The sequence below is a fragment of the Hakea prostrata genome, chromosome 8 (assembly GCF_041222555.1).
Source record: "Hakea prostrata isolate BN-2017 chromosome 8, UWA_Hpros_2, whole genome shotgun sequence".
Taxonomy (NCBI): Eukaryota; Viridiplantae; Streptophyta; class Magnoliopsida; order Proteales; family Proteaceae; genus Hakea; species Hakea prostrata.
Window position 1 is genome coordinate 37,267,285 of NC_142607.1, and position 27,728 is coordinate 37,295,012.

General features: G+C 36.0%; 1 protein-coding gene and 1 pseudogene across 1 annotated transcript; both read right to left on the reverse strand.

The window, feature by feature from the left end:
- Positions 1-12,905: 12,905 nt before the first annotated feature.
- On the reverse strand, positions 12,906-14,090 carry LOC149007734 (trans-resveratrol di-O-methyltransferase-like). Its single transcript, XM_089165922.1, has 2 exons — positions 13,307-14,090; positions 12,906-13,217 (listed from the first exon to the last, which is right to left on the reverse strand). Exons 1-2 carry the CDS (start codon positions 14,057-14,059, stop codon positions 12,906-12,908), a joined length of 1,065 nt encoding a protein of 354 aa, XP_089022048.1. The 5' UTR covers positions 14,060-14,090.
- Positions 14,091-20,691: 6,601 nt separating this feature from the next.
- LOC149007735 (trans-resveratrol di-O-methyltransferase-like) lies at positions 20,692-27,501 on the reverse strand (annotated as a pseudogene).
- Positions 27,502-27,728: the final 227 nt, after the last annotated feature.

Genomic DNA, 27,728 nt, shown 5'->3' on the forward strand with positions numbered 1-27,728 from the left:
TTTGCTGAGCCCCACATGGTCCCACGTGATGCTCAACCAACAACATATGTAAATAAGAAGCTTTCTAATTTTAGAACAATGATAGAAAAGCCTACCGTATCTCCAAATCAATGTGATAAGATCTAATCAGATCCATTCACAATGCTCACTATTTCGGGAAACCCAACTCTATCTTAAGTGTAGGTTATGTGGAGAATTGAGGAATTCAAATTTGAAATTGGATCTGCTTCGCTCATCGAGGATAGCATATGTTACGTTCAGGATGCATTTCCACCGTTGAGGTCTTACAAGATAAGCTTCGAAAAAGAAAAAAAAAAGAGGAAAAGCTGAGAAGTGTTATAAAGAAAAAATTGAATACAAAGAAGAAAGACAAGATGAGTTCAACTCTTCTATTGAGTTAGTCATTACATATTTATAATGGAACTAGCATCTTCTCTGACATGGTAATATCAGAGTCTACAAAGAAATACAATATATGATTCTCACACACAATAAGATAATCTTGACATGGAATGATAGATTGTCGCCCAAGATAGAAGGTGCATAGAATGGAAATATTGACTGCCAACATTGTGTAATGAGATGGCTGTGATCTTCAATAATATGGAAATGTGAATCACCAATATGGCATCCTAAGGTAGTTGAGATCTTCAATTGGAAGTACAATCTCTTTGGAGGTAATGGACATCCATAAATAAATATTATTTATAACACTCCCCCTTGGACAAAATCTTAGTGAAGAAAAAAGAATATATATATATATATATATATATATATATATATATATATATATATATATATATATATATATATATATATATAGATATCTATCTAAATAATACGTATTGGTGTAGCTGCTTCATTAAAAACCTTACTAGGAAAACTCAGTGGGACAAAACCTTGGTGAAGGAAAAAAGAGTGTAGCACGCATTTTACTCCCTCTGATGATAATATCATTGAGTATCTTTGAATACGCATATTCCAATATCATGTACCAGTTTCTCAAATTTTGAAGCAAGCAACGCCTCAGTTAATAAATCTGCCAATTTATCAATTGCATGAATTCAATGAACATCGATTTCACCATTTTATTGAAGATCATGAGTGAAGAAGACTTTCAGTGAAATATATTTCGTTCTATCTCATTTGATGTATCATCCCTTCAATTGAGCTATGCATGTAGTATAGTCTTCATATAATATTGTTGAAACCCCTTCTTCTAATAGAAGACTGCATGCTTCCTGAATGTGTTGTAACATTGATCTTAACCAAATATATTGTCAACTTATTTCATGAATCACTATTATCTCTGCATGAGTTGAAGAAGTGACAGCTATAGTTTGTTTTGTTGATAACCATGAAATAGCTACATTCACTTGTGAACAAATAGCATGTTTGAAATCTAGTTTCATGTAGATCAGATAAATATCCTGCATCTGCATAACAAATAAGTTGATGTCCACATTCATAAAATAACATAATGTCAATAATTCCTCGAATGTACTGAAATATAGACATAATGTCAATAATTCTTCGACTGCATTGAGATATGATACTTCAGAATCAAGAAATTCTTCATTATTTTCTTGGGGTCGAAATGAATATTTATTTATATTGAGCGATCTCACAACCATTGGGGTACTCAATGTATGTACTTTATCTATGTAAAATCACTTCAAAATAATCTCTATATAAATTGATTGATGAAGGAATACTTCATCCTTCAAATGCTAAATTATCAAGTCAAGACAATACATTGTCTTTTCAAAATTTTTCATTTCAACTTTCTTCAAATAATCTACTGCTTTTGGAAACTCTTCAGGAGTTTCGATGATATCAACATATACACTTATTAAAATTAGATCCATATCCTTTAATAAATGCATAATAATAAATTGAATGATTTTTGTACATTTCATTTAGCACATGTATAATAATATATTGAATCATTTTTATACATTTCATTTCACTAAGGAGATTATACTATATATGCCCTGATCATCTCTGAAGCCTTATTGAACAAACTTCTAAGAAATTTTTATGTGCTTCAGGCATTTTGAATTTTTCAGGGATTTATATATATTACACTCGAGTAAGCCATATAAATAGGCTGTAATAATATCCATTAGACGCATGCCATAATTTTCATATACTGTCAGACTAATAAGATATTTGAAGGTGATTGTATCTACCACAAGAGAACATGTTTCCATGTAATCAATGATAGGGCTCTGCGAAAATTCTTGTGCCATAATTCATGCTTTATATATCATAATTTCATTATTTTTCTCATTTTATTTTTCACACGAGAACTCAATTGTACCCCACTGGCTATATACCTTCAGATGTTGGACTAGAAGTCCAAAAACTTTAATTTTTCAAACAAATTCAATACTGCTTGAATTGCGTCTTTACGTTTTGGCTAATCATTTCCTTATTTACATTCATCAACAAATTTGTATTCAAGATCCTCGTCTTATTGCATTATTTCAACAATAACATAATATGCAAAAATGTTGTCGACAACTTTATATTTTCGGTTCCATCCTTTTCCTGCAATGACATAACAAATCAAAATCTCTTCATTATTTTCAGGTACATGAACCTCTTCTGGGGTTTTATAGGAAGTTATGTCTTCAGGATTTTCATAATCAATTGTCTCCATATTATGACCATCTTGATCATTTGATCCTTTCATTTTTCTAGGATTTTATCCTTGGAACCGATTGATTTTCCACATTTTAAACTTGTTTTAATTTCATTTGCACTGATAGGTTGTCCTGTTGGGACATCAATTCTAATTAGAGCATTTGCAGCTGGAATATGAGATTTAGTAACTCTTAGCAGGTTAGCAAATTTGGCAGTTGATTCATAATATTTATTGCATTATCCTTTGAATTTCAAGTTCACATTGCTCATTGTGAGGATCTAAAATGAGATAATGATAATGCATTACAATCAATCTCTTTTTCCAACTGTTTATTATCTCCCTCTCATGTTGGAAAAACTAATTCATTAAAATAATACTCAGCAAGTATTGCTTTAAATAAATCTCATATCATTGGCAAGATATTGAATTATATAAGGAGATTCATATCCAACATATATTCTCAACTTTGTTTGGGAATTCAGCTTTGTGCACTGTGGTGGAGCAATTGGAACATAAGCCGCACATCCAAAAATTTTAAGATGAGAAATATTTTGTTTCTGACCATAAGCCAATTGTAATAGGGAGAATTTATGACAACTTTTTTGCCTGATGCATACAAATGATGCTTTGTTCTCATAAACAATGGTTTAGCTATTAATTGGAGATATTTAATAAATAATTTTGCCAAACCATTTTGGATATAAACATGAGCAACATGTTATTTAATTGTGATCTCAGTTGTTATACAATAATCATAAAGCCTGAGATGTAAATTCACCAGCATTATCAAAACAAACTGTCTTTATCTTATAATCCATAAATTGTGTTCTTAATCTAATTATTTGAGCAAACAATTTCGTAAATACCAAATGTGAGTTCATAATAAACATACATGTGACCATTTTATAGATGTATCTACTAAAATCATATATTATCTGAATGGTCTACATGATGGGTGAATGGACCCATATATTTCATCTTCTATACGTTTTAAAAACGTAAAATTTTCAATCTCAACTTTAGCTGGTGAATATCTAATAATAGAATTTCCTTAAGAACAAGCGGTACAAGAAAATTCATTTAAATTTTCAATCTCAACTTTAGCTGGTGAATATCCAATAATAGAATTTCCTTGAGAACAAGCAGTACAAGAAATTCACTTAATTGAAGAATCTTCTAGTTCTTCAATAGATGACAATTGAATTTTAAATAATTTTTCGCATCATACAGGATGGTCCAACTGGTCATGCCAAATGATAAACTATCAGAATCAATGTTCTTTTGATTTACCTAAGCATGTGTTTCAACCATGCGAATATATCGTGTAGTACACACTGGGAGAAAATGTCTATCACTTTTGTAGTAATGTATAGATACTCACTTTTACCATTAATTGTAGTATCAATCTGATAATTATTTTGACAAATAGCTTAGAAACTTAACAAGTTTCTTTGAGACTTACTACAAAATGATGAATTATTTATAGCCAATTTCATCTCCCAAATAATAATAGTTTAACTCTTTCAAAGCTTCCAATCAATGTTGTACTACCGATTATTATATGAACATTGGCTTCCGCATCATCAAATAAGAGAAATATAGATTTTTTTTTTCAGTATAATATGCGTCATAGCATATAAGAGAATATTCACATTTTTCATCAAAATGAAACAAAATAAATCAAAAGATATATATAAATCAATAAAAAAGTTAGAAAAGAAAAATATTAAATTTAAGATAACCTAACATATTAGATGAGATTTGAAGAAAAAAGAATTACAAACTAATATAATATTTATTTTATTTTATTTGAATTCGACTAATATAACCAAATCTTCAACTATTATCTTCAAAGGAATTTGCAGCATCTAAATATGGAATATCTGTGAGGCCTTCAAAATCATCTCTTTTATAAGCAAAAATTGCTCAAGTATTATGATTTTGGAAAATCTAATTTATCTCCACATTATTTTTATTTTTTAATTAAGGCTTGACAAAGCTTAATTAATTATTGTGGAGTATGACAGATACATGTTTAATGGTTTTCATTCCACATCGATAACACATATTATCTTCACTCCTTGAAGAGTTATATTGAGAATCCTTATTATTCTCTTATTTATTTCCATCATAATAATAGTAATTGTACCGTCTTTTGCCTTGTCATCTTCCATAGTCATGACCATAATTATAATTTTGCCTTCTTTCAAGCATATCATGAATTGCTGCATTCACTTCAAAAATGGAGCAGAACCAATAAAACAAGCTTCATGACTTTTCATTAATAGTCCATTATTTTACTCCCATCCACAAATAGGCATGATATCATTCAGAGTATTTCTTAAAATTTCTTTTACAATATTACTATTGTAACAACACATCTAAAGCTTGAAAATTTGCTGGCAAATCTTCATCAATAATATTTTATCTACATAATTTTCATAGAGAACTAATTTTAAAAACTGCAAAACTGTACTAATTTACAGTTTCAAATCTTGCAACTTCATGTGCATCTGCAGAACTGTATTCATTTACAGTTTCAGATCTTGCAACTTCATGTGCATCTGTAGAACTGTACTCATTTACAGTTTCAGATCTTGCAACTTCAAGTGCATCTGTAGAACTGTAATCATTTACAGTTTAAAATCTTGCAACTTCAGGTGCATTTAACAATATTTGTGGTGCAAGACTAATAACCACTATATACAATAAATAAAATCATTATATTTAGATTATCTAATGACATACCACAATTGTTAAGACAACTTAATAATACATACATTTTTATCACGATGCACTTACATTACAAGATGGACGAGGTAAGCTCCATTGTTTACAAAAACGCGCGAGTAGGTAGATCATCTTTTCACTTTGGAATAGAAAACATAATGATTCATAGTCTGCTGTCTTTCTTCTCAAAACGTAATACTTTGAGCGGAGTCGTGCTGATGACTTGTTATAAAGAAAATATTGAATACAAAGAAGAAAGACAAGATGAGTTCAACTCTTCTATTGAGTTAGTCATTACATATTTATAATGGAACTAGCATCTTCTCTGATATAGTAATATCAGAATCTACAAAGAAATACAATATATGATTCTCACACACAATAAGATAATCTTGACATGGAATGATAGATTGTCGCCCAAGATAGAAGGTGCATAGAATGGAAATATTGACTGCCAACATTGTATAATGAGATGGTTGTGATCTTCAATAATATGGGAATGTGAATCACCAAGATTGCATCCTAAGGTAGTTGAGATCTTCAATTGGAAGTACAATCTCTTTGGGGGTAATGGACATCCATAAATAAATATTATTTATAACAGGAAGCTATTTTTAAAATTTTAAGCCTCGTATGCTGCATGGTAATTATTCTTAAATGCTATAGGTGTATTGTTCATATCAACTGTGATTAGAGTATCAAATTTAAACCAAAACCAGTTCATCCTCACCATGTGGTAATACATGATTAAGCTCAAGATCAGATTCTGATCATGGTAAAAAATTTGAGGGAAACTCAAGTTTTGATCGGGTGAAAATGGGAAACTTAGGTGGAAACTTGGGAAATTTTGAGGAAATCGAGGATTTTTTTCATACGAGTTTCCATAGGTTTTAAAAAGTATTTTGAGGTGGGATTCTGCATTTATGCTAATTAGAGAATAAAGAACACATTGGCACATGCATTTTACTAAAAGAAATCAATGTAAATATGTCATTCAAAGTACATAACATTTATGTAAAGTTGACCGACAAGTACACAATAAAGTTAACTATACTTAAGCATAACATTCAACATATGACTTCTAACTTATAAGTTCAATGCAAAACATCAAATAAATTTTAAACATCAGATACAATGTAACTAGTAATAAAAATAAAATGGGAAGTACAACTCACTAAATCAGTGCCAAGAGGAGTGCCTCGGCGGATCCATCCCACAACTTGAGTAGTGTTGTGCCTGTGATATCCTCTCCTCTGACCAATGGATATAGACATCACATGACATGTGATGCCTATGGTTGTCGAGGTAATCAACAACTGCAACTCTATAGGTCTGGTCATCAACATGCATAAGATATCCAATCTGAGGGAATGCACAATACGGAAAGGGAAGTCCTGATTTAGCCTCAGGGGTAGGGGTTGGGGTTGCATGCTGCAGATCTACTCCACAAACATCTGTGCGCTCGAATTAGCATCCAAATAAATTGCACCCCTGTGCACATATACCGTCCTCCCGACAAACGCTGGATAATACATCCTAGTTTGTTCCACTAGTCTATGTCTCCCATAATTCTAAGGAAACCCCTGACCATAAGATGCATTACTATAAGCCCCAGAAGAAGATCCAACACTCTCCATACCACTCTCGTACGAGTGGGGCTAGGCTATTGCCGGTATCCAGTATCCGGCAGTGGAGCCTCTTGACTCATCTAGACTCATAGATCCAATGGAGCTTGCCAAGCTATTCACATCAATGGGACGGTAAGACCCATACGATGAAGTGTCATCCTCATACCCATGTCTATGCTGCTTCCCTTTCCATTTCCCCTTCCCGCTGTGAGTGGAACTACGACCTGCACTATGGTCGACATCCTGGGTAGCGTGGGTGAACTGAGTCTCCCCCGTGAACTTCAATGGCCCTCCCTGTCCCTGACTCTCAACTGGGGTCATTGCTGGCTCTGGTGGTGGTGGTGGTGGTCTCTCCCGTGGTTCAGCTGAATCCTGATCAGCAAACCCTTCATCATCATCATCATCATCACCACCACCATCATCATCATCATTATCATCATCATCACTCTCACTGTCATCCCCACTACCAAGTCCAACATCATCATCATCGTCTTCATCATCCTATGCCTGACTAGCGGGTGGCTGAGTAACATAATCATAATCATCTGACCATATAATATTATCCTCACTAACACTGGATGCACCGGGGTGTGGTACAAAGGGACGATTAGGCTCGGTGTGCACTCTCCCATCTGTGGCCAAGAACTCATCCACATTAGCTCCCATATCTCGTGCAATTTGACTGTTGGGTCGACCTCCTACCTCTTCCAACAATGACTCTCTGACCCACTCAAATAAGGGGTACTCCTCCTCCTCCTCATCTATGGCAAAGATGTCAGCCAACTCAATCTTGTCCCCATTACCTTGCTCTTGACCTAACTTAATGTGCTCCACTCTCAACCTCATATTATAGTGAACATATACAAAATCCTCTAGCCACTTCACCCCCAAACGATTCCACCTCTTAGAATGTATCAAATTGAATGTGCTCCAGTTACGCTTGCAGCCAGTGGCAAGAGTTGTCTGGGAGAGTTAACTACAATGTTAATCAAGTACTCTGAGCCTAACCCGTATTGCAGCCTCCACTCAGCTGCAAGAAACATAACCAACCAAATTAATAACAGTAAAAATAAATTGTGTCAAAAACTCAATTTGAGTATCTAAGACTTAGACTAACTGACTAAGTGACTAACTAGGAGTGGTGTTCTCCCTAGCCTAAATAGCGACCGTAGCTACCAATAGCATCTCTAAAAGTCTTTAACTGCTATAAATAATTACAAAGTTAGTATAAAAAATAAGTATTTATCTTAATTCTTAAGTACTAGACTTCTAGTCATCTCACAAATCACAACTCATAATCTTACCTCATTATTAATTAATGCTTGGTTTGCCGGATCCGGGTCCAACCTTTCCACTACTTTATGGACTGCCCGGATCAAATCTGCCCTCGTCCCAAGATCTCTACTGTAGTGGTACATGGGATTCAACTAATAGGCTATCAAACAAGCCAACAAATGAGATGGTAAGAAAGTATAGAACTACATAATAAGTATTAAGTTATCAACAATTAAGTATTTAAGTAATAACTTGAAAATTTTAATAACTTTCAACTCACCAGCCAAATGCAATGGATGTTTCAATTGCCTTTCCCACCTTTCTTGGATGATATCAAGGATTCTGGTTGCCCTTAGGATATACTTTCCTAACCATCTCCTTCATCATCTCCACTGCAGCCCATATATGTGGTAAAGTTGGTTTCCTTTGTTGATCTACCAACTTCAAGACTGTCACCACAGGGTCTAGAAGCTTTATAACAACTCTTAGATTTCCCCAGAAGGTATCACTGGATATGGTAGCCCATGCTGCTCTTCCTGCTGGTGATTCTAATTGGGGCCAAGCAAACCACTCTTCGAGGATGCAAACATCGCATGTAGTTGGGTTTTCTTTTTCTCAAAACTCTTCAAGGCAATCCAATTTGTAGTAAATCCTGTGACCCCAAGCCTCACCAAGTCACCACCACATGTCCTCCTCAACATATCCAAAGCAAATCTATGGTTATATACGAATGTGGTCACAATCGAACCTGCTGAACAACAACGTTCTTCACAAATTTGACTTGCCCCATGTCTTTCAGCATCAAATCAATACAATAGAAGGAGTCCAAAAGAGCCAATACCTGGGATCCTCCATAAATTTCATCCCATCCTTCTTGAAATTGGAGCCATTATCAGTCAAAATTTGCACCACGTGCTCAACTCCAACCTCTTTCACCACACTCTTCAACAACCCATATATGTATTTTGCATCCTTCTTGTGATCGGATGCATCAACAGACTTGAGGAACACCGTCCTCCCATCACAATTCAACATTAAATTGATGATAGACTGTTTTGTGGGACCAGTCCAACCATCACACATCGCTGTCACCTCGTAGTGCCTCCACATTGGCTTAAGACCATCAATGTAGGCTTTCAAGTCTTCCTTATGCTGTGGGAGATATATGTTATATATCTCATATGGGTTTGAACCAACCACCCCATGTCTAGCATCACTGATCTCATCCACCATCGCCGTGTAATAACGCCCCTGTGCAGCATTTGCAAGAACACTGTGATATAATGACCACTTAGAAAAGGCCATCCCCACCTTATCCTTCACATTACCCCAAATATGCTTTAATTTCTTTTGTTTTGACTGTGGCCTAGCAAACAAGCCAGGATCAGTGTGTAGTATCTGCACATCAGGATCTACTACAATGGGTCTAGAAGCAGCAGATGTGGCACTAAGTCGTGATCGTGGGGCCCATGGTAATGGAACTAACTCTCTGACACTCTGGATCCTGCTCATATTGGAACTGCCTCCGCTTGTGCTCTCAACATCTGAATCTCTAGATGACCCTACACCCATGACCATCTGTGTCCTCCTGATCTCATCGAGTCTATGAGACTCCCTACTCATCCTGAGGACTCTCTCCATCTCTGCCTCTGGGGATGATGCATCACCTGGATCTGGATCCACATTTTTCTCTCCCGCCTCCTCTAGGCATGCTACCTAGAAATGATCCCTCTTTGCTTTCTTATGTGCCCTCTTCTCTTGCCCTCCTATCACATATTTTGTCATTGCCACTTTAACTTCATAAGGGACATTGGGGCATCCAACCACATTGTGGTCCCCTCCCACTAGATGGATCTTTAGTTGAATGCCCCCACCTGATCCAATCTTTTTCAAACAATATTTACACCCTGACTTCTTCCTATCATCCGTCAGAGGCTTACCATGCTACCAAGCTATGTTTGATATCGTGTTTCTGAGTCTCTAACTCAAAAGTTTGTGCTTGAATCCTAAATTCCTTATACAAACATACATAATAATCACCGTTAAAATAAAAACCCAACACTTTAATTTTAACCTAAGGCCCTAAAGACACTAAAGTATAAACGCACAGTCACACATTAGTTGAAAAGTGTAAACTAAGGTATTCATAAACATTTTGAAGTTTTTGTTCCTAATTAAAAATATGTTTCATAATAATTATTAAATAGAAGAAAAATTAGAAAACATAGTAAAACACTCCAAAAATCAGATTCAATCAATTACATATGTAAAATAAGGTATTTATAAAAATTTTGAAATTTTTGTCCCTAATTAAAAATATCTTCTTATAATTAAAATATTTTTTATAATACTTGTTAAATATAAGAAAAATAAAAAAAAAAACATACTAAAACACTTCAAAAAACAGATCCAATCAATTACATATGTAGAGTAAGGTATTCATAAACATTATGAAATTTTTGTTCCTAATTGAAATTATTTTTTATAATAATTATTAAATACAAGAAAAATAAGAAAACATAGTTAGTAAAACACTTAAAAAATCAGATTCAATGAATTACATACGTAAATCTACTTATTAGAGACAACAAATAACAATATCAACTCAATCCAACAACCACCACTTGTTAGTCTACCTACTAGAGACCATCATAGTAAATTTTAAAACATTCCAACAACATTTGATCATGAAAGAAAGGAAAAGATAAAAAAAATAGGGGAAACTTAGTGTTACCTTTCAACAAAGCTTGAAAACTGTGAAATAATCTACCAAGAAGGGCCGAAATCAACAAAGGAGTGCTCAAAAGTGGTCGAAATGATGTAAAATCATGAAAAACAGCTCGAAAAAAGGTGGGAAAATCATGTCGAAACCTCCCTGCTCCGCCTGGTTTTCGTGAAAAGAAGAAGAGTTTTTATAAAAGTGAACTGGCTGAACCAGCCGGCTCACTTAAATAATTAAACCAATTTTGAGATTCAATCGAAACTTTGACAGTTTCGATCGAAACGCTCGAATTTTCCCATGTTTCCTCAGCTGGTTCAGGTTGGTTGAACCATGTTTCAACCCAAGAGGGAAATTTCGACAGTTTCGATCGAAACTGAGGACTTTCTTTTCGGTCCTCATGAGTTTCGTTTCGCATTTTTCAACCGAATTTTGTACCATTATTCTGATCAAAGCCCATTTCCAACCCCTTTGGCCTCCTCTATATGTCTTTCAAAGACTAATGGTACCCGGACTCCAATATGTGACTCTTACTCGACCTGATTTATCTTTTTCTATGAACAAGTTATGTCAGTTTATGGTCGCCCCTACGGATATCCATTGGGTTGATCTTTAGCACCTTCTTCGGTAACTTAAGGGTACTCTCTTATTTGAGTTACATATCACTCCGTCGTCATCTTATTCTATTGAGGCTTTCACCAATGCTAATTGGGAAGGGTGCCCTAATAATATGAAATCTCAAGGTGGGTACCTCATTTTTCTTGGTGCTAACTTGGTCTCCTAGCAATCTCGCAAACAGTCCACCATGGCCCACTCTAGCACTGAAGTGAGTATCGTGCTCTTGCTGCTGCTACTACTGAGATATCTTGGATACATTCTCTTTTATGTGAGTTGGGTATTTCTATATCCCCTCCTTCCACCTTATGGTCTGACAACATTGGAGCGCTACGCATTTATCTGCCAAGCTAGTGTTCCATACACAGACCAAGCACATCGAGATTGATTTTCACTTTGTATGGAATAAGGTGGCCAAGAAGGACTTGCTTGTACACTTTCTCTCCACTGTTGACCAACCTGCAGATATCTTAACCAAGCAAGGTCTTTCTCCATCTAGGTTTTGTTTTCTATGGTCAAAACACAAGCTCCGCCTGGAAGGACCATTGACTTTGCGGGAGGGAATTAGGGACTCAGACCCATGTTAGGGTCTAGTATACGTATATGATGTATTGTCTCCCCATGTGATGTATTCTCATCTCATCGTATATAAATATCTATGAGGTCTTATTTGAGATCTTAAGGTTTTTTTATTCAATTCATACTGTACTGACATATTGGTATGTATTGTATTTGTTATATCCAATATGAATACATATTGACTAGTATCGTATCGTAAAATATTCTAAACCTTGATTGGGACCTCCATGGAGTAATTATGATACATGACCATGCATCCATAAATCAGATGGGGATGATGGGCGGGTGCATCAAAAGATCTTCATCCTCTATTTAACCATTGAATGCCCAACCTCTTGAATTTTTTATTTTTTTGGGATGAATAAATAGTATTTTTATCAATCAGAAACAAAATTAAGCACATAGAATAGAAGAGATCCCAAGATATTGATCAATTTGCTTACACTAGGTAACAGTTAGAAACCCCACTTATCTTATAAACCCTGCTCCTTTGGTTTGCACAATAAAAGCCCTTATGAAGACCTTATCTTTTACTAATCTTCCAGAACATGCGTTAGGACACTAATAAATAGAAGCTTAAACCACAAAACTAAAATCGTTTATGAATTCAAGTATATAAATATTACAAGCCAACAGAACTCTTCCATTGAATGTTAACCAGTGAAAACTAACCATAGGTCACCATCCCTGCAGCATGTCAATTAGCAAACTAAGGGAAGACTTCAATGAGAGACCTTAAACCCAAGACAGGATAGATCTTGTATTGAGTAAATCCAGACTTCAAGAAAAGCTCTCTCCATTCTATCTCTGTTCTTTCTTTTCCGGTTACCAAAGTCATCATTAACATATCAAAGAACAGTTGGGTTTCTGTTGATTTGTAGTCTTGTTTTCTGTCTTCCACCACCATGTCTATGATGATCACCTTTCCTTGGTTTCCTTCCCTGCCCTTACCAGATATTGCCTCTTTGCATCTTTTCAATATCTCTATGCATTGTTCATCATTCCAATCATGTAGAATCCACTGTATACATATCAAAATTCATATAATGTCAGGAACCGAACATTTAAAAAGTGCCAGTAATGATAATAATTAAGATAGGATTCACTTACTTTGAGTAAAACTGCATCTGCTTGGGGGATAGACTCAAACATGTCACCTACAATATATTTCAAGTTCTCACTTCCTTCCATAGTAGCAACCACACGTGGTAGGTCAAATACTGAGCATTTCAAGCTCGGAAATGTTTTAGCGATGGTCTTAGCCACAATTCCAGTGCCACCTCCAACGTCAATCAATGAACTTAATCCTTCAAACACTGCCTTGCACTCTGTAACAATCACACTGCTCAGCATTTGAGCATCGCTTGCCATTCCTTCATTTAAGAACTTGTTGAGCTCATTGTCTTCACCTACATAGTCCCATAGGCCCCTTCCATGAGTAGTCTCAAATGGAGTAAGACCATCCCCCTGGAACCATGTGCCAAGGAAATTCCAAGGCATCATCAAGATTGGATCAAGCATTGCTCGCAAGAGGGGTGACACACTCTTATCACTACCATTAAGGAGGAGCCTAGAACACGGTGTGAGCACATATCCTTCATCCTCTTGAATTGCAAAGAAGCCCGAATGCACCAGCAAGCGCATGAGGCGAAATAGACAAGCAGTCTTGGTCTTTGGGACGGCAAGCTTCGTGGCTAGTTCAGAGAGGGTGATGGGTTGGTGATGATTGTGAACAATATTTGGTATATCTAATTGAACTGCACATCTAAGGGACATAGAGTTTATAAAACCGAATAAATGGTTCCATATATGAGTTTGAGCATTGAACAACTCCTCCCCACTCTCATTCGCAATAAGCTCCATTGATTTCCTCTCGATTTTCAGAAACCTCAGCTTGAACTCAAATCTAGTTATGTTCATCAGTACTGAAACTGACGCTTTATATAGAGGAATTCAAAGTTAAAAGCCAGGATTGCTTGTGTATCATGAGATTTGTTACTTTCACATTACAGCTAGGATTAGCATTAATCTTGTTTTTAGGATTAACACTGATTATAAAGAGGAATTTAAAGTTCAAAGCTGGGGATTGCATGCGTTTCATGAATTTGTTACTTTTCACATTATAGTTAGGTTTAACATGAATCTTGTTTTGAGGATTAATGCTGATGCTCTATATGTGCATGTTTATGCTTCTTATTTCCCAAGATGTTACTCTTTTCCTTGCCTACACAAATTTCCACTAAATTATATAATTATATATAGTGCAGATTCTACCTATCAAAGTATATAATAATATTCTCCACTCAACAGCTTGCTTAGATGGAGAGGATTTCGACTCAATTAGGTCATGGTATAATATAGTTGTGATCCACTTAAATGGTATCTTTTTGGTAAGGTCCACTTGAAATGGTTGTGAAATTATCATATGAGATTATCAGATGGTATCATTTGTTAAACATGCTAAAATTATCAAAGATGGGATTGGAAAGTTTTCCTTCCAAGAGTTTACAAGGCATTGAGATGGCTGGCAAACACATCAATGTTTCAAAACTAGTGGAAAAATGCGTTTGAAATCTGTTGTTTTAAATGTGCATATATTTTATTCAAACAAATTGAAGATGGTAATGGGGGTCCCCTTAGCTTTTACCTAAACAGAAAAGGCATAATATAGCTTTAGTGCCCGATTTCTTGAATCAATGTGATATGATCTTGTCTCAACCACTAGACTAATTTGAGGTCAATTCAGGAGATCTCTTACCATGTTTATCATGTTTTCTCTTTTTTAGAAAGAAAAAAGACAAGAGCTTTTACAAGCAGTGACATCTGCTTTACATAATAAGGAAGCTAAGGATTAGACAAAAGCCATTTAGTTGGAAATTCAAACTTTTGGAAAAGGTATTTGCTATACAATTTGCAGCGAATTGTAAAGGATAAGCCTCTGAATTCAAATTTAAATTCAAATCCACCCTAACTAACTCTATCCTCTATTGATCTTATCTCCGACCGATCAAGAAGACTTTGAGTTATGGTTAAGGTGTCAACAAGTCGTAGAATTTGATTGTAAACAAGTTGTAATTCAAATTCAAATGTACTCACGAATTAGTGTGGAAGAATTCTCTCTCAAACGAAATTCTAACTAGAAAAAACAAAATTAACAAAAATCAAAGGATTGTTTTAAACTTAAACTATCTAGTCAGATGAGAATGATCTCAATAGGAGGATTAGACATGGAAATCTAGTGGTTAACTAAATCTAAGCAGTCTGACCCCACAACATAGTGTTTTCTTTGTGTCCTTGTAATCCTTTCTCTTATTTGGGATTTTTAATTGTTCTTGCATGGGTATCTCTAGTTTGGTAGTTGGGAGGGCGTCGTACATCAATAAATTGATCTGACGGTGTAAAATGAAAAATATAAATCTTTTTATTTTATTAGAACTTTCTTAATCTTTTTAAATTTAAAGAGAACTCTTGTATGACCTTTTTTGCATCCAACTTCCAAGTACCAATGCATTTTCCGATAACCAAACTAACCCTGAAAACCAATGACTCTGAACGCAATCGAACTTGTTAAGAGATTAGTAAAATAAGAAGCTTTCTAATTTTAGAACAATGATAGAAAAGCCTACCGTATCTCCAAATCATTGTGATAAGATCTAATTTGAGATCGATTCACAGTGCTCACTATTTTGGGAAATCCAACTCTATCTTAAACGTAGGTTATGTGGAGAATTGAGGAATTCAAATTTGAAAATTTGGATCTGCTTCTCTCATCAAGGATAGCATATATATGTAACGTTCAGGATGAAAAAAAAAAAAAAAAAAAAAAAAAAAAAAAAAAAAAAGAAAGGAAGAAAAAGAAGGAAGAAAGAAAAAGAAAAAGAAAGAAAGAAAGAAAGAAAGAAAGAAAGAAAGAGGGAAACCTGAGAAACTATTTTTAAAATTTTAAGCCTTGTATGCTGCATGGTAATTATTTTCAAATGCTACTGGTGTATTATTCATTTCAATTGTGATTAGAGTATCAAATTTAAACCAAAACCACTTCATCCTCACCATATGGTAATACATGATTAAGCTCAAGATCAAATTCTGATCATGGTAAAAAATTCGAGAGAAACTCAAATTTTGACCGGATGAAAATGAGAAACTTAGGTGGAAACTTGGAAAATTTTGAGGAAACTGAGTACTTTTTCGTACAAGTTTTGACAGGTTTTAGAAAGTATTTTGAGGTGGGATTCTGAATTTAAGCTAATTAGAGAATAAATAATACATTGGCACATGCATTTTACTAAAACAAATCAATGTAAATATGTCATTCAAAGTACATGAGATTTATGTAAAGTTGACCAAGAAGTACACAATAAAGTTAACTATACTTAAGCATAACATTCAACATATGACTTCTAACTTTTAAGTTCAATTCAAAACATCAAATAAACTCTAAACGTCAGATACAATGTAACTAGTAATAAAAATAAAATGGGAAGTACAACTCACTAAATCAGTGCCAAGAGGAGTGCCTCGGCGGATCCATCCTATAACTTGAGTAGTGTTGTGCCTGTGACATCCTCTCCTCTGACCAACAGATATAGACATCCCATGACATGTGATGCCTATGGTTGTCAAGGTAATCGACAACTGCAACTCTATAGGTCTGGTCGTCAACATGCATAAGATATCCGATCTGAGGGAATGCACAATACGAATAGGGAAGTCCTAATTCAGCCTCAGGGGGTAGGGGTTGGGGTTGCATGCTGAAGATCTGATCCACAAGTGTATGTGCCCCCGAATTAGCATCCATATAAGTTGCACCCCTGTGCACATACCGTCCTCCCGGACGACGCTAGACAATACATTCTAGTCTATTCTACTAGTCTATGTCTCCCATAATCCTAAGGAAACCATAAGTTGCATTACTATAAGCCCCAAAAGAAGATCCAACACTCTCCATACCACTCGCGTACGAGCGAGGATAGGCTATTGCCAGTATCCAGTATCCGACAATGAAGCCTCTTGACTCATCTAAACTCATAGATCCAATGGAGCCTGCAAAGCTATTCACATCAATGGGATGGTAAGACCCATACGATGAAGTGTCATCCTCATACCCATGTCCATGCGGCTTCCCTTTCCCTTTCCCCTTCCGGCTGTGAGTGGAACTACTACCTGCATTGTGGTTGACATCCTAGGTAGCGTGGGTGAACTGAGTCTCCCCCATGAACTTCAATGGCCCTCCCTGTCCCTGACTCTCAACTGGGGTCATTGTTGGCTCTGGTGGTGGTGGTGGTGGTGGTTTCTCCTGTGGTTCAGCTGAATCCTGATCAGCAAGCCCATCATCATCACCACCACCATCATCATCATCATCACTCCCATTGTCATCCCCACTACCAAGTCCAACATCATCATCATCATGTTCATCATCCTATGCCTGACTAGCGGGTGGCTAAGTAACATCATCATCATCATCTGACCATATAATGTTATCCTCACTGACACTGGATGCATCGGGGTGTGGTACAAAGGGACGGTCAAGCTCGGTGTGCACTTTCCCATCTATGGCCAAGAACTCATCCACATTAGCTCCCATCTCTCGTGCAATTTGACTATTGGGTCGACCTCCCACCTCATCCAACAATGGCTCTCTGACCCACTCAAATAGGGAGTACTCCTCCTCCTCATCATCTATGGCAAAGATGTCAGCCAACTCAATCTTGTCCCCATTACCTTGCTCTTGACCTAACTTAATGTGCTCCTCTCTCAACCTCATATTATAGTGAACATATATAAGATCCACTAGCCGCTTCACCCCCAAACGGTTCCACCTCTTAGAATGTATCAAATTGAATGTGCTCCAGTTATGCTCGCAGCCGGTGGTAGAAGATGTCTAGGAGAGCACTCTAACTGCAATGTTAATCAAGTACTTCGAGTCTAACCCGTATTGCAGCCTCCACTCAGCTGCAAGAAACATAACCAACCAAATTAATAATAGTAAAAATATATTGTGTTAAAAACTCAAATTGAGTATCTAAAACAGACTAACTGACTAAATGACTAACCAAGAGTGGTGTTTTCCCTAGCCTGAAAACATTATGAAATTTCAAAAAACAAATCCAATCAATTACATGTGTAGAGTAAGGTAAATATAAACATTATGAAAATTTTGTTCTTAATTAAATTTTTTTTTTATAATAATTAAATACAAGAAAAATCAAAAAACATAGTAAAACACTTCAAAAATCAGATTCAATGAATTACATATGTAAATCTACTTATTAGAGATAACAAATAATAATATCAACTCAACCCAATATGTTTTGACCATGAAGCAAATAAAAATATGTAATTTTTTAGGTATTTTTAAAAATCAGAAAAATAAAAAAAATAGCAGAACACTACAGCAATCAAATCCAACAATCACCACTTTTTAATCTACTTACTAGAGACCATTATAGTAAATTTCAAAACATTCCAATACCATTTGATCATGAAAGAAAAGGGGAAAAAAATTAAAAAAAAAAAAAAAAAAAAGGGGAAACTTAGGTTACCTTCCAGCAAAGCTTGAAAACTGTGAAATAATCCACTAAGAAGGTCCGAAATCAGCAAAGGAGTGCTCAAAAGTGGTGGAATGAAAAATCATGAAAAACAGCTCGAAAAAAGGTGGGAAAATCATGTTGAAACCTCCCTGCTCTACCTGGATTTTGTGATCGAAACTCTGGTTTCCCAGAGTTTCGATCGAAGAAGAAGGGTTTTTATAAAAGTGAACCGGCTGGTTCAGCCGGCTCACTTAAATAATTAAACCAGTTTCAAGGTTTGATCAAAACTCTCGAATTTTCCCACGTTTCCCCAGCTGGTTCAGGTTGGTTGAACCATGTTTCGACCGAAGAGGAAAATTTTGACAGTTTCGATCAAAAATGAGGACTTTTTTTTTTCCTGTCCTCATGAGTTTCGTTTCACATTTTTCAACCGAATTTTGTACCATGATTTTGATCAAAGTCCTTTTCCAATCCCTTTGGCCTCCTCTATATGTCTTTCCAATACTAATGGTACCTGGACTCCAATATGGGACTCTTACTTGACCTGATTTTTCTTTTTCAATGAACAAGTTATGTCAATTTATAGTCGCCCCTATGGATATCCATTAGGTTGATCTTAAGCACCTTCTTCGGTAACTTAAGGGCAATCTCTTATTTGAGTTACATATCACACCATCCTCATCTTATTCTATTGAGGTTTTCACCAATGCTAACTGGGAAGGGTGCCTTGATAATAGGAAATCTCAAGGCGGGTACCTCATTTTTCTTGGTGCTAACTTTGTCTCCTAGCAATCTTGCAAACAATCCACCATGGCTCACTCTAGCACTGAAAGTGAGTATCGTGCTCTTGTTGCTGCTACTACTGAGATATCTTGGATACATCCTCTTTTATGTGAGTTGGGCATTTCTATATCGCCTCCTTCCACCTTATGGCCTGACAACATTGGAGCTACGCATTTATCTGCCAAGCTAGTGTTCCATACACAGACCAAGCACATCGAGATTGATTTTCACTTTGTATGGAATAAGGTGGCCAAGAAGGACTTGCTTGTGCACTTTCTCTCCACTATTGACCAACTTGCAAACATCTTAACCAAGGGTCTTTCTCCAGCTAGGTTTTGTTTTCTACGGTCAAAACTCAAGCTTCACCTGAAGGACCATTGACTTTGCGGGAGGGTATTAGGGACTCTGACCCATGTTAGGGTCTAGTATACTCATATGATGTATTGTCTCCCCATGTGATGTATTCTCATCTCGTCATATATAAATATCTATGAGGTCTTATTTGAGATCTTAAGGATTTGTTATTCAATTCATAGTGTACTCTCTTATAGTACAATCCAATAGAGACACATATTGGTATTGTATTGTATCTTTTTACTATATCCAATATGAATACGTATTGACTAGTATCGTATCATAAAATATTCTAAACCTTGATCGGGACCTCCATGGAGTAATTATGATACACAACCATCCATACAAAAATCAGATGGGGATGATGGGCGGGTGCATCAAAAGATCTTCATCCCCAATTTAACCATTGAATGCCCAACCTCCATTGAATGCCCAACCTCTTGAAATTTTTTCTTTTTTTGGATGAATAAATAGTATTTTTATTAATCAAAAACAAAATTAAGCACGTATGAGAGAAGAGATTCCAAGACACGATCAATTTTCTTACACTAGGTAACAGTTAGAAACCCCACTTATCTTATAAACCCTATCCCTTTGGTTTACACAATAAAAGCCCTTATGAAGACCTAATCTTCCACAAATTTCATTAATAATTCCTTCCTGAACATGCGTTAGGACACTAATAAACAGAGGCTCAAACCACAAAACTAAAATCGTTTATGAATTCAAGTATATAAACATGACAAGCCTTAGAACTCTTCCATTGAATTAATATGTTAACCAGTAAAAACTAACCATAAGTCACTATCCCTGCAGCAAGTCAATTAGCTAAGGGAAGACTTCAATGAGAGACCTTAAACCCAAGACAGGATGGATCTTGTATTGATTAAACCCAGACTTCAAGAAAAGCTCTCTCCATTCTTTCTCTGTTCTTTCCTTTCCGGTTACCAAAGTCATCATTAACATATCAAAGAACAGTTGGGTTTCTGTTGATTTGTAGTCATGTTTTCTGTCGTCCACCACCATGTCTATGATGATCACCTTTCCTTGGTTTCCTTCCCTGCCCTTACCAGATAATATTGCCTTTTTGCATCTTTTCAATATCTCTATGCATTAATGTTCATCATTCCAATCATGTAGAATCCACTGTATACATATCAAAATTCATATAATGTTAGGAACCAAACATTTAAAAAGTGCCAGTAATGATAATAATTAAGATAGGATTCACTTACTTTGAGTAAAACTGCATCTGCCTGGGGGATTTTCTCAAACATGTCACCTGCAATATAGTTTAAATTGTCACTTCCTTCCATAGTAGCAACCACATGCGGTAGGTCAAACACCGAATATTTCAAGGTTGGAAATGTTTTAGCGATGGTCTTAGCCATAGTTCCAGTGCCACCTCCAACGTCAATCAATGAACTTAATCCCTCAAACACTACCTTGCACTCTGTAACAACCACACTAATCACTAGTCGAGCATCGCTTGCCATTCCTGTTAGGAATTCTAACCTTTACGCAGCGGATAATATTATAGAACAGTAGAGAGGAAACATTCAAACACACAACACAAGGTTTTTACTTGGTTCGGTCTTTCGACCTACATCCAAGGATGAGATATGCTCTCACCAAGCATATGCGATCGAAGAATATCAAAGAAGGTGGTTACAGCACTATGAAATCTACCCAACAAGATCCCAAGCATGAGACAAGAAAAGGATTAACTAAACAAGAACGAAGGCACATGTTTCAGCAGAGTTCCAATCCTTTTCTTCAAGGCAACCGAACCACCAATACACCAGGGATTCTCTCAAGCCTTCAGAAGCAAGGAAGCTTCAACAACCACGGTTAATCAATCTTATACACAGCAGCTTCAAGTACAGCAACCAGCAGCCAATCGGTTCTTCAAGTAACCAGAAAACTGAAACCAAAGAGGAGAAGAGAAAGAAGAAAGAGAGGAGAGAGAGTGTGTTTGATCGAATGAGATAACCAAACCCTAACCCCCAATTCTTGTATACAAATAGAAAATGAGAAAAGACAACCCTGCCCCTTAAACAAATCAATAAGACAAAGCCAATCCCAAAAACTATGAAAAGACTAAAATGCCCCTGAACTCATTACAACATTCTCCACCTTGACTTAGTTATTTTGCCGATGCATACACCTGAGAGAAACAAAATATAAACCAATGTAAAGCAATTTATAGAGATAATAATTTCAATGAGTTTAAGGCAGACTTAAACTTATTAACAGCTACAAGCTTAGTCATAATATCTGCAGGGTTAATAGAAGTATCTATCTTACACACATCAACTAAACCCTTAGCAATAATATCTCTAATAAAATGCAACTTTACATCAACATGCTTTGTTCTTTCATGAAACACACTGTTCCTAGCAAGACACAAAGCACTCTGGGAATCACAATAAACAAGAGAATGCAAGTCATGAAAACCAAGCTCCCCTAGAAGCCCCTTAAGCCACATGCATTCCTTCACAGCCTCAGACAAAGCAATGTACTCAGCCTCAGTGGTTGAAAGAGCCACCACATGTTGGAGGGTGGACTTCCAACTCACTAGATTCCCACCAAGAGTAAACAAGTATCCAGTAATGGACCTTCTCTTATCCAAATCAGAGGCAAAATCTGAGTCACAATATCCAACAATGTCTAACTTATCAACACAAGAGTTATCATGAACAATTTTATAAGATGCAGAATTTTTCAGATATCTCAACAACCACATAACTGCATCCCAATGTGAATCACATGGCCTACTCATGTATCTACAAACAAGACCAACAGAATATGCTATATCAGGTCTACAACAAACCATAGAATACATGAAGCTACCAACACATTCTTGATATGGTCTATCAGTTACAGCAGCAATAGAATCCATTCTAAGCTTAAAATGAGCACCAAGAGGAGTATTAACAGTTCTAATATTATCATGTCCAAACTTGTTAACAAGTTTATAAATATAATCAACTTGAGACAAGGTCAAAACACCACTAGGCCTATCTCTATGAATATCAATGTTAAGAATCCTTTTCGCAGCCCCTAAATCTTTCATTTCAAACTCAGATTTCAACATAGATTTTAATTTACAAATCTGAGATTTATCCTTTGATACAATAAGCATGTCATCAACATAAAGTAAAAGATAAATGAAAGAATTAGTGCTAAACTCACAATAATAAATACAACTATCATAGGAGCTTCTCTTGTAACCATTCTTAAGCATGAATTCATCAAACCTTTTATACCATTGCCTAGGAGATTGTTTCAAGCCATACAATGACCTTAACAATAAACAGACCTTTGTCTCACTCCCCTTCATAACAAAGCCCTCAGGCTGAACCATATAAATATGCTCATCTAACTTACCATTCAAGAATGCAGTTTTCACATCTAATTGTTCAAGTTCAAGATCAAAAAGAGCAGCTAGGGCAAGAAGAACTCTAATAGAAGTATGTATCACAGCAGGTAAAAACACTTCATAATAATCAATTCCCTCAACTTGGGAATACCCCTTAGCTACTAGTCTTGCCTTATACCTTGGTTGTTCAACACCAGAATACCAGCCTTAAATTTATAAACCCACTTACAACCAATTAGTTTCTTTCCTTTGGGTCTATCCACAAGAGTCCAAGTCTGATTTTTCATTAAAGATTCCATCTCATCTTTCATGGCAACAAGCCAAAGCTTGCTGTCCCCACATTCAAGAGACTCTTTATAGGTTCTAGGCTCACTTCCCTCAAGTTGGTCAGCTACATTTAAAGCATAAGAAATCAGATTTGGACCACCATTAGAATCACACATATTAGCATATCTAGAAGGTCTCTTTATCTCTCTTCTAGACCTATCTCTTGCCAACAAATAACCATCTAAAGGATCCTCATCTTTAAGCTCTTCTTTAACATCAAAAGAATTACTTCCAACTTCCAAATCATCATCCTCAATCATAGGATCAAATTCATCAACAACAGTTTTAGACTTATCCCCTAACTCCACCTCAAATATAGCCTTGTCTAGATCATTGGAGTTAGGTCTAACACTTGATGAATCAATTTTCAGAAATTCAAGTTCATTGAATTTAACATCTCTACTAATTACAATTTTCTTATCTTGTAAACACCAAAGCCTATATCCTTTAACTCCTAAAGGATACCCTAGGAAGATACACTTCCTACCCCTAGGCTCAAGTTTACCCTTGTTTTGATGAACAAAACAAACACAACCAAAAGGTTTCAACAAATTGTAATCAGTATGCACTTTACTCCACCTAAAATCAGGTGTTTCAAAATCAACAGAGGAACAAGGAGATTTATTAATGATATAACAAGCTGTACTAGCAGCTTCAGCCCAGAATTTCTTACTTAGGCCAGATTCAATCAACATGCATCTAACCCTATCCATGATTGTCCTATTCATCCTCTCAGCCACTCCATTCTGCTGAGGAGTATAGGTGCATGTTCTATGTCTAGTAATACCATGTTCCTTACAAAAAATCAGAAACTTTTCATTCACAAATTCAAGACCATTATCAGTTCTAAGTTTCTTAATTTTCTTTTCAGTTTGATTTTCAACCAATACTTTCCACTCTAGGAACTTATCAAAGACAACTGATTTATCCCTAAGAAAATACAGCCATGTCTTTCTAGAGTAATCATCAATAATAGACAAGAAATATTGGGCACCAGAAAGAGATAAAGGTACATGTGGACTTCCCCACAAATCAGAATGTATATATTCAAGTACATGAGAGGTTGTATATGAAGAATGAGGGAATTTAGTCTTATGGAGCTTACCCATGGCACACACATCACAAAAAGTCAAAGGGCTAAATTTCTTAAGACTTATCTGGCCACTTTTGTACAAGTGTCCAAGCCCCTTACTACTTATATGGCCCAATCTCTTATGCCATAGCTCCACCTCACTAAGAACCCCACTAGAGACTGATGCAGCCCCTAAAACCACACTTCCATTTAAGAAGTATAAACCATTCTTCAAATCAGCAGTTAGAATTACACTACTACCCCTCATAACCCTAAGAGAACCATCCCTAGAGGTATAATGAAAACCCCTAGTATCAAGCTGACTCAGGGACAGCAGGTTTCTCCTAAGTCCAGGTACATGTCTTACCTCCTTTAAGTCTCTAACAGTCCCATCATTCAATTTAAGTCTTATTGATCCAATCCCCACAACATCACAAGCATGATCACTACCCATTAATACTTTACCACCTCTAATAGACTCAAAAGTGATAAATCACTCCCTTCTAGGAGTCATATGAAAGGTACAGCCTGAATCTAAGATCCAGGCATCATGATCACTATATGATGAAACCACTAGTGCATCACTAGTAACATCAGCTACATGTGTAGCTTCCATTCTCACTTTGCAACTTTTGAAGTCTCTCTCTACAATACTTTCTTATGTGTCCCTCTTTCTTACAATAATAACAAACCCTCTTGTTATTATTAGACTTTCCATTAAAATTCTGATTTACACTAACATTATCATTCTTTACAACAAACTTCTTCTTTTTCTTATTACTATTATTGAACTTCTTCTTAGTTTCATTCATGCCTCTACTATTAGAGTTAACATACAAACCCTCACTAGCATGCTTTCCCTTCTTCTCACATTTCAATTCTATATCCCTAATTTTCAATGCTTCCATCATATCATCAAGGGTTATAGATTGTCTACCATACTTTATAGCATTTTTTACACCAACATGAGAATCAGGCAAAGATTTCAACAATAGGACAGCAAGGGTATTATCAGATAACTCTTCATCCAAATCAGCCAAATCTCATGATAATTTATAAAAGTCTTCTACATTATCAGTTAAAGACTTAGAAGCATCCATCTTGAAACTAAATAATTGTTCTTTCAATAATGTAACACTAGGAATAGAAGCAGCCATATATAATTGTTCAAGTTTAAGCCAAACCTGGGCAGCCGTCTTACATTCTCTTACCCTTCTCATCACGGTGTTACTCAAGTGCAAAATGATAGTGCTATAGCACATATCTTGCATATCTTCCTTTTCTTCATCAGTCATGATCAAGGAGCTCTCTTTATCAGTCCTTAAAGCCTTATGGCACTTGTTTTGTACAAGTATAGCATGCATCCTATTTTTCCATACCATATAATCTCCCTTACCATCAAATTTCTCCAACTCATATCGGGTTGGGGCCATAATAAAAGAATAAAGGAATATAAAATCAGACTATATCTAATTAAGTAAACCAGTAACACAATTGATATTATCTACTAAATAAATTCAGAACTTAACTATAACAGTTTCTAAAATATATATAGTAAACCAATATTCAGATTTGAGACAAGAAACAAGATAACAGAATTTTTAAGACTATATATGAATATTATATTTCAATAATAATAAAGAATGATGTTAACAGTAAGTGTCAATACAAATCAGAAAATTCAAACCTATATGCAATTAACAATCTGAGAATCAATATTTGATTAATAACAGATCCCAAGCATGAGACAAGAAAAGGATTAACTAAACAAGAACGAAGGCACTTTTTCAGGCAGAGTTCCAATCCTTTTCTTCAAGGCAACCGAACCACCAATACACAAGGGATTCTCTCAAGCCTTCAGAAGCAAGCAAGCTTCAACAACCACGCTTAATCAATCTTGTACACAGCAGCTTCAAGTACAGCAACCAGCAACCAATCGGTTCTTCAAGTAACCAGAAAACCAAAACCAAAGAGAAGAGAAGAGAAAGAAGAAAGAGAGGAGAGAGAGAGTGTGTTTGATCGAATGAGATAACCAAACCCTAACCCCCAATTCTTGTATACAAATAGAAAATGTGAAAAAGACAACCCTGCCCCTTCAACAAATCAATAAGACAAAGCCAATCCCAAAAACTATGGAAAGACTAAAATGCCCCTGAACTCACTTCCTTCCATAGTAGCAACCACATGCGGTAGGTCAAACACCGAACATTTCAAGGTTGGAAATGTTTTAGCGATGGTCTTAGCCATAGTTCCAGTGCCACCTCCAACGTCAATCAATGAACTTAATCCCTCAAACACTACCTTGCACTCTGTAACAACCACACTAATCACTAGTCGAGCATCGCTTGCCATTCCTTCATTGAAAAACTTGTTGAGCTCATTGTCTTCACCTGCATAGTCCCATAGGCCCCTTCCATGAGTAGTCTCAAATGGAGTGAGACCATCCCCCTAGAACCATGTGCCAAGGAAATTCCAAGGCATCATCAAGATTGGATCAAGCATTGCTTGCAAGAAGGGTGACACACTCTTATAACTATCCTTAAGGAGGAGCCTAGAACACGGTGTGAGCACATATCCTTCATCCTCTTGAATTGCAAAGAAGCCCGAATGCACCAGTAAGCGCATGAGGCAAAATAGACTAGCAGTCTTGGTCTTTGGGATGGCAAGCTTCTTGGCTAGTTCAGAGAGGGTGATGGGTTGGTGATTATTGTGAACAATATTTGGTATATCTAATTGAACTGCACATCTAAGGGACAGAATTTATAAAACTGAATAAATGGTTCCATATATGAGTTTGAGCATTGAACAACTCTTCCCCACTCTCATTCGCAATAAGATCCATTGTTTTCCTCTCCATTTTCAGAAACCTCAGCTATAACTCAGATCTAGTTATGTTCAGTACTGAAACTGACTCTTTATATAGAGGAATTCAAAGTTTAAAGCTAAGATTGCTTGTGTTTCATTAGATTTGTTAATTTCATATTACAACTAGGTTTAGCATTAATCTTGTTTTTAGGATTAATGCTGATTATAAAGAGGAATTTAAAGTTCAAAGCTGGGGATTGCATGCGTTTCATGAATTTG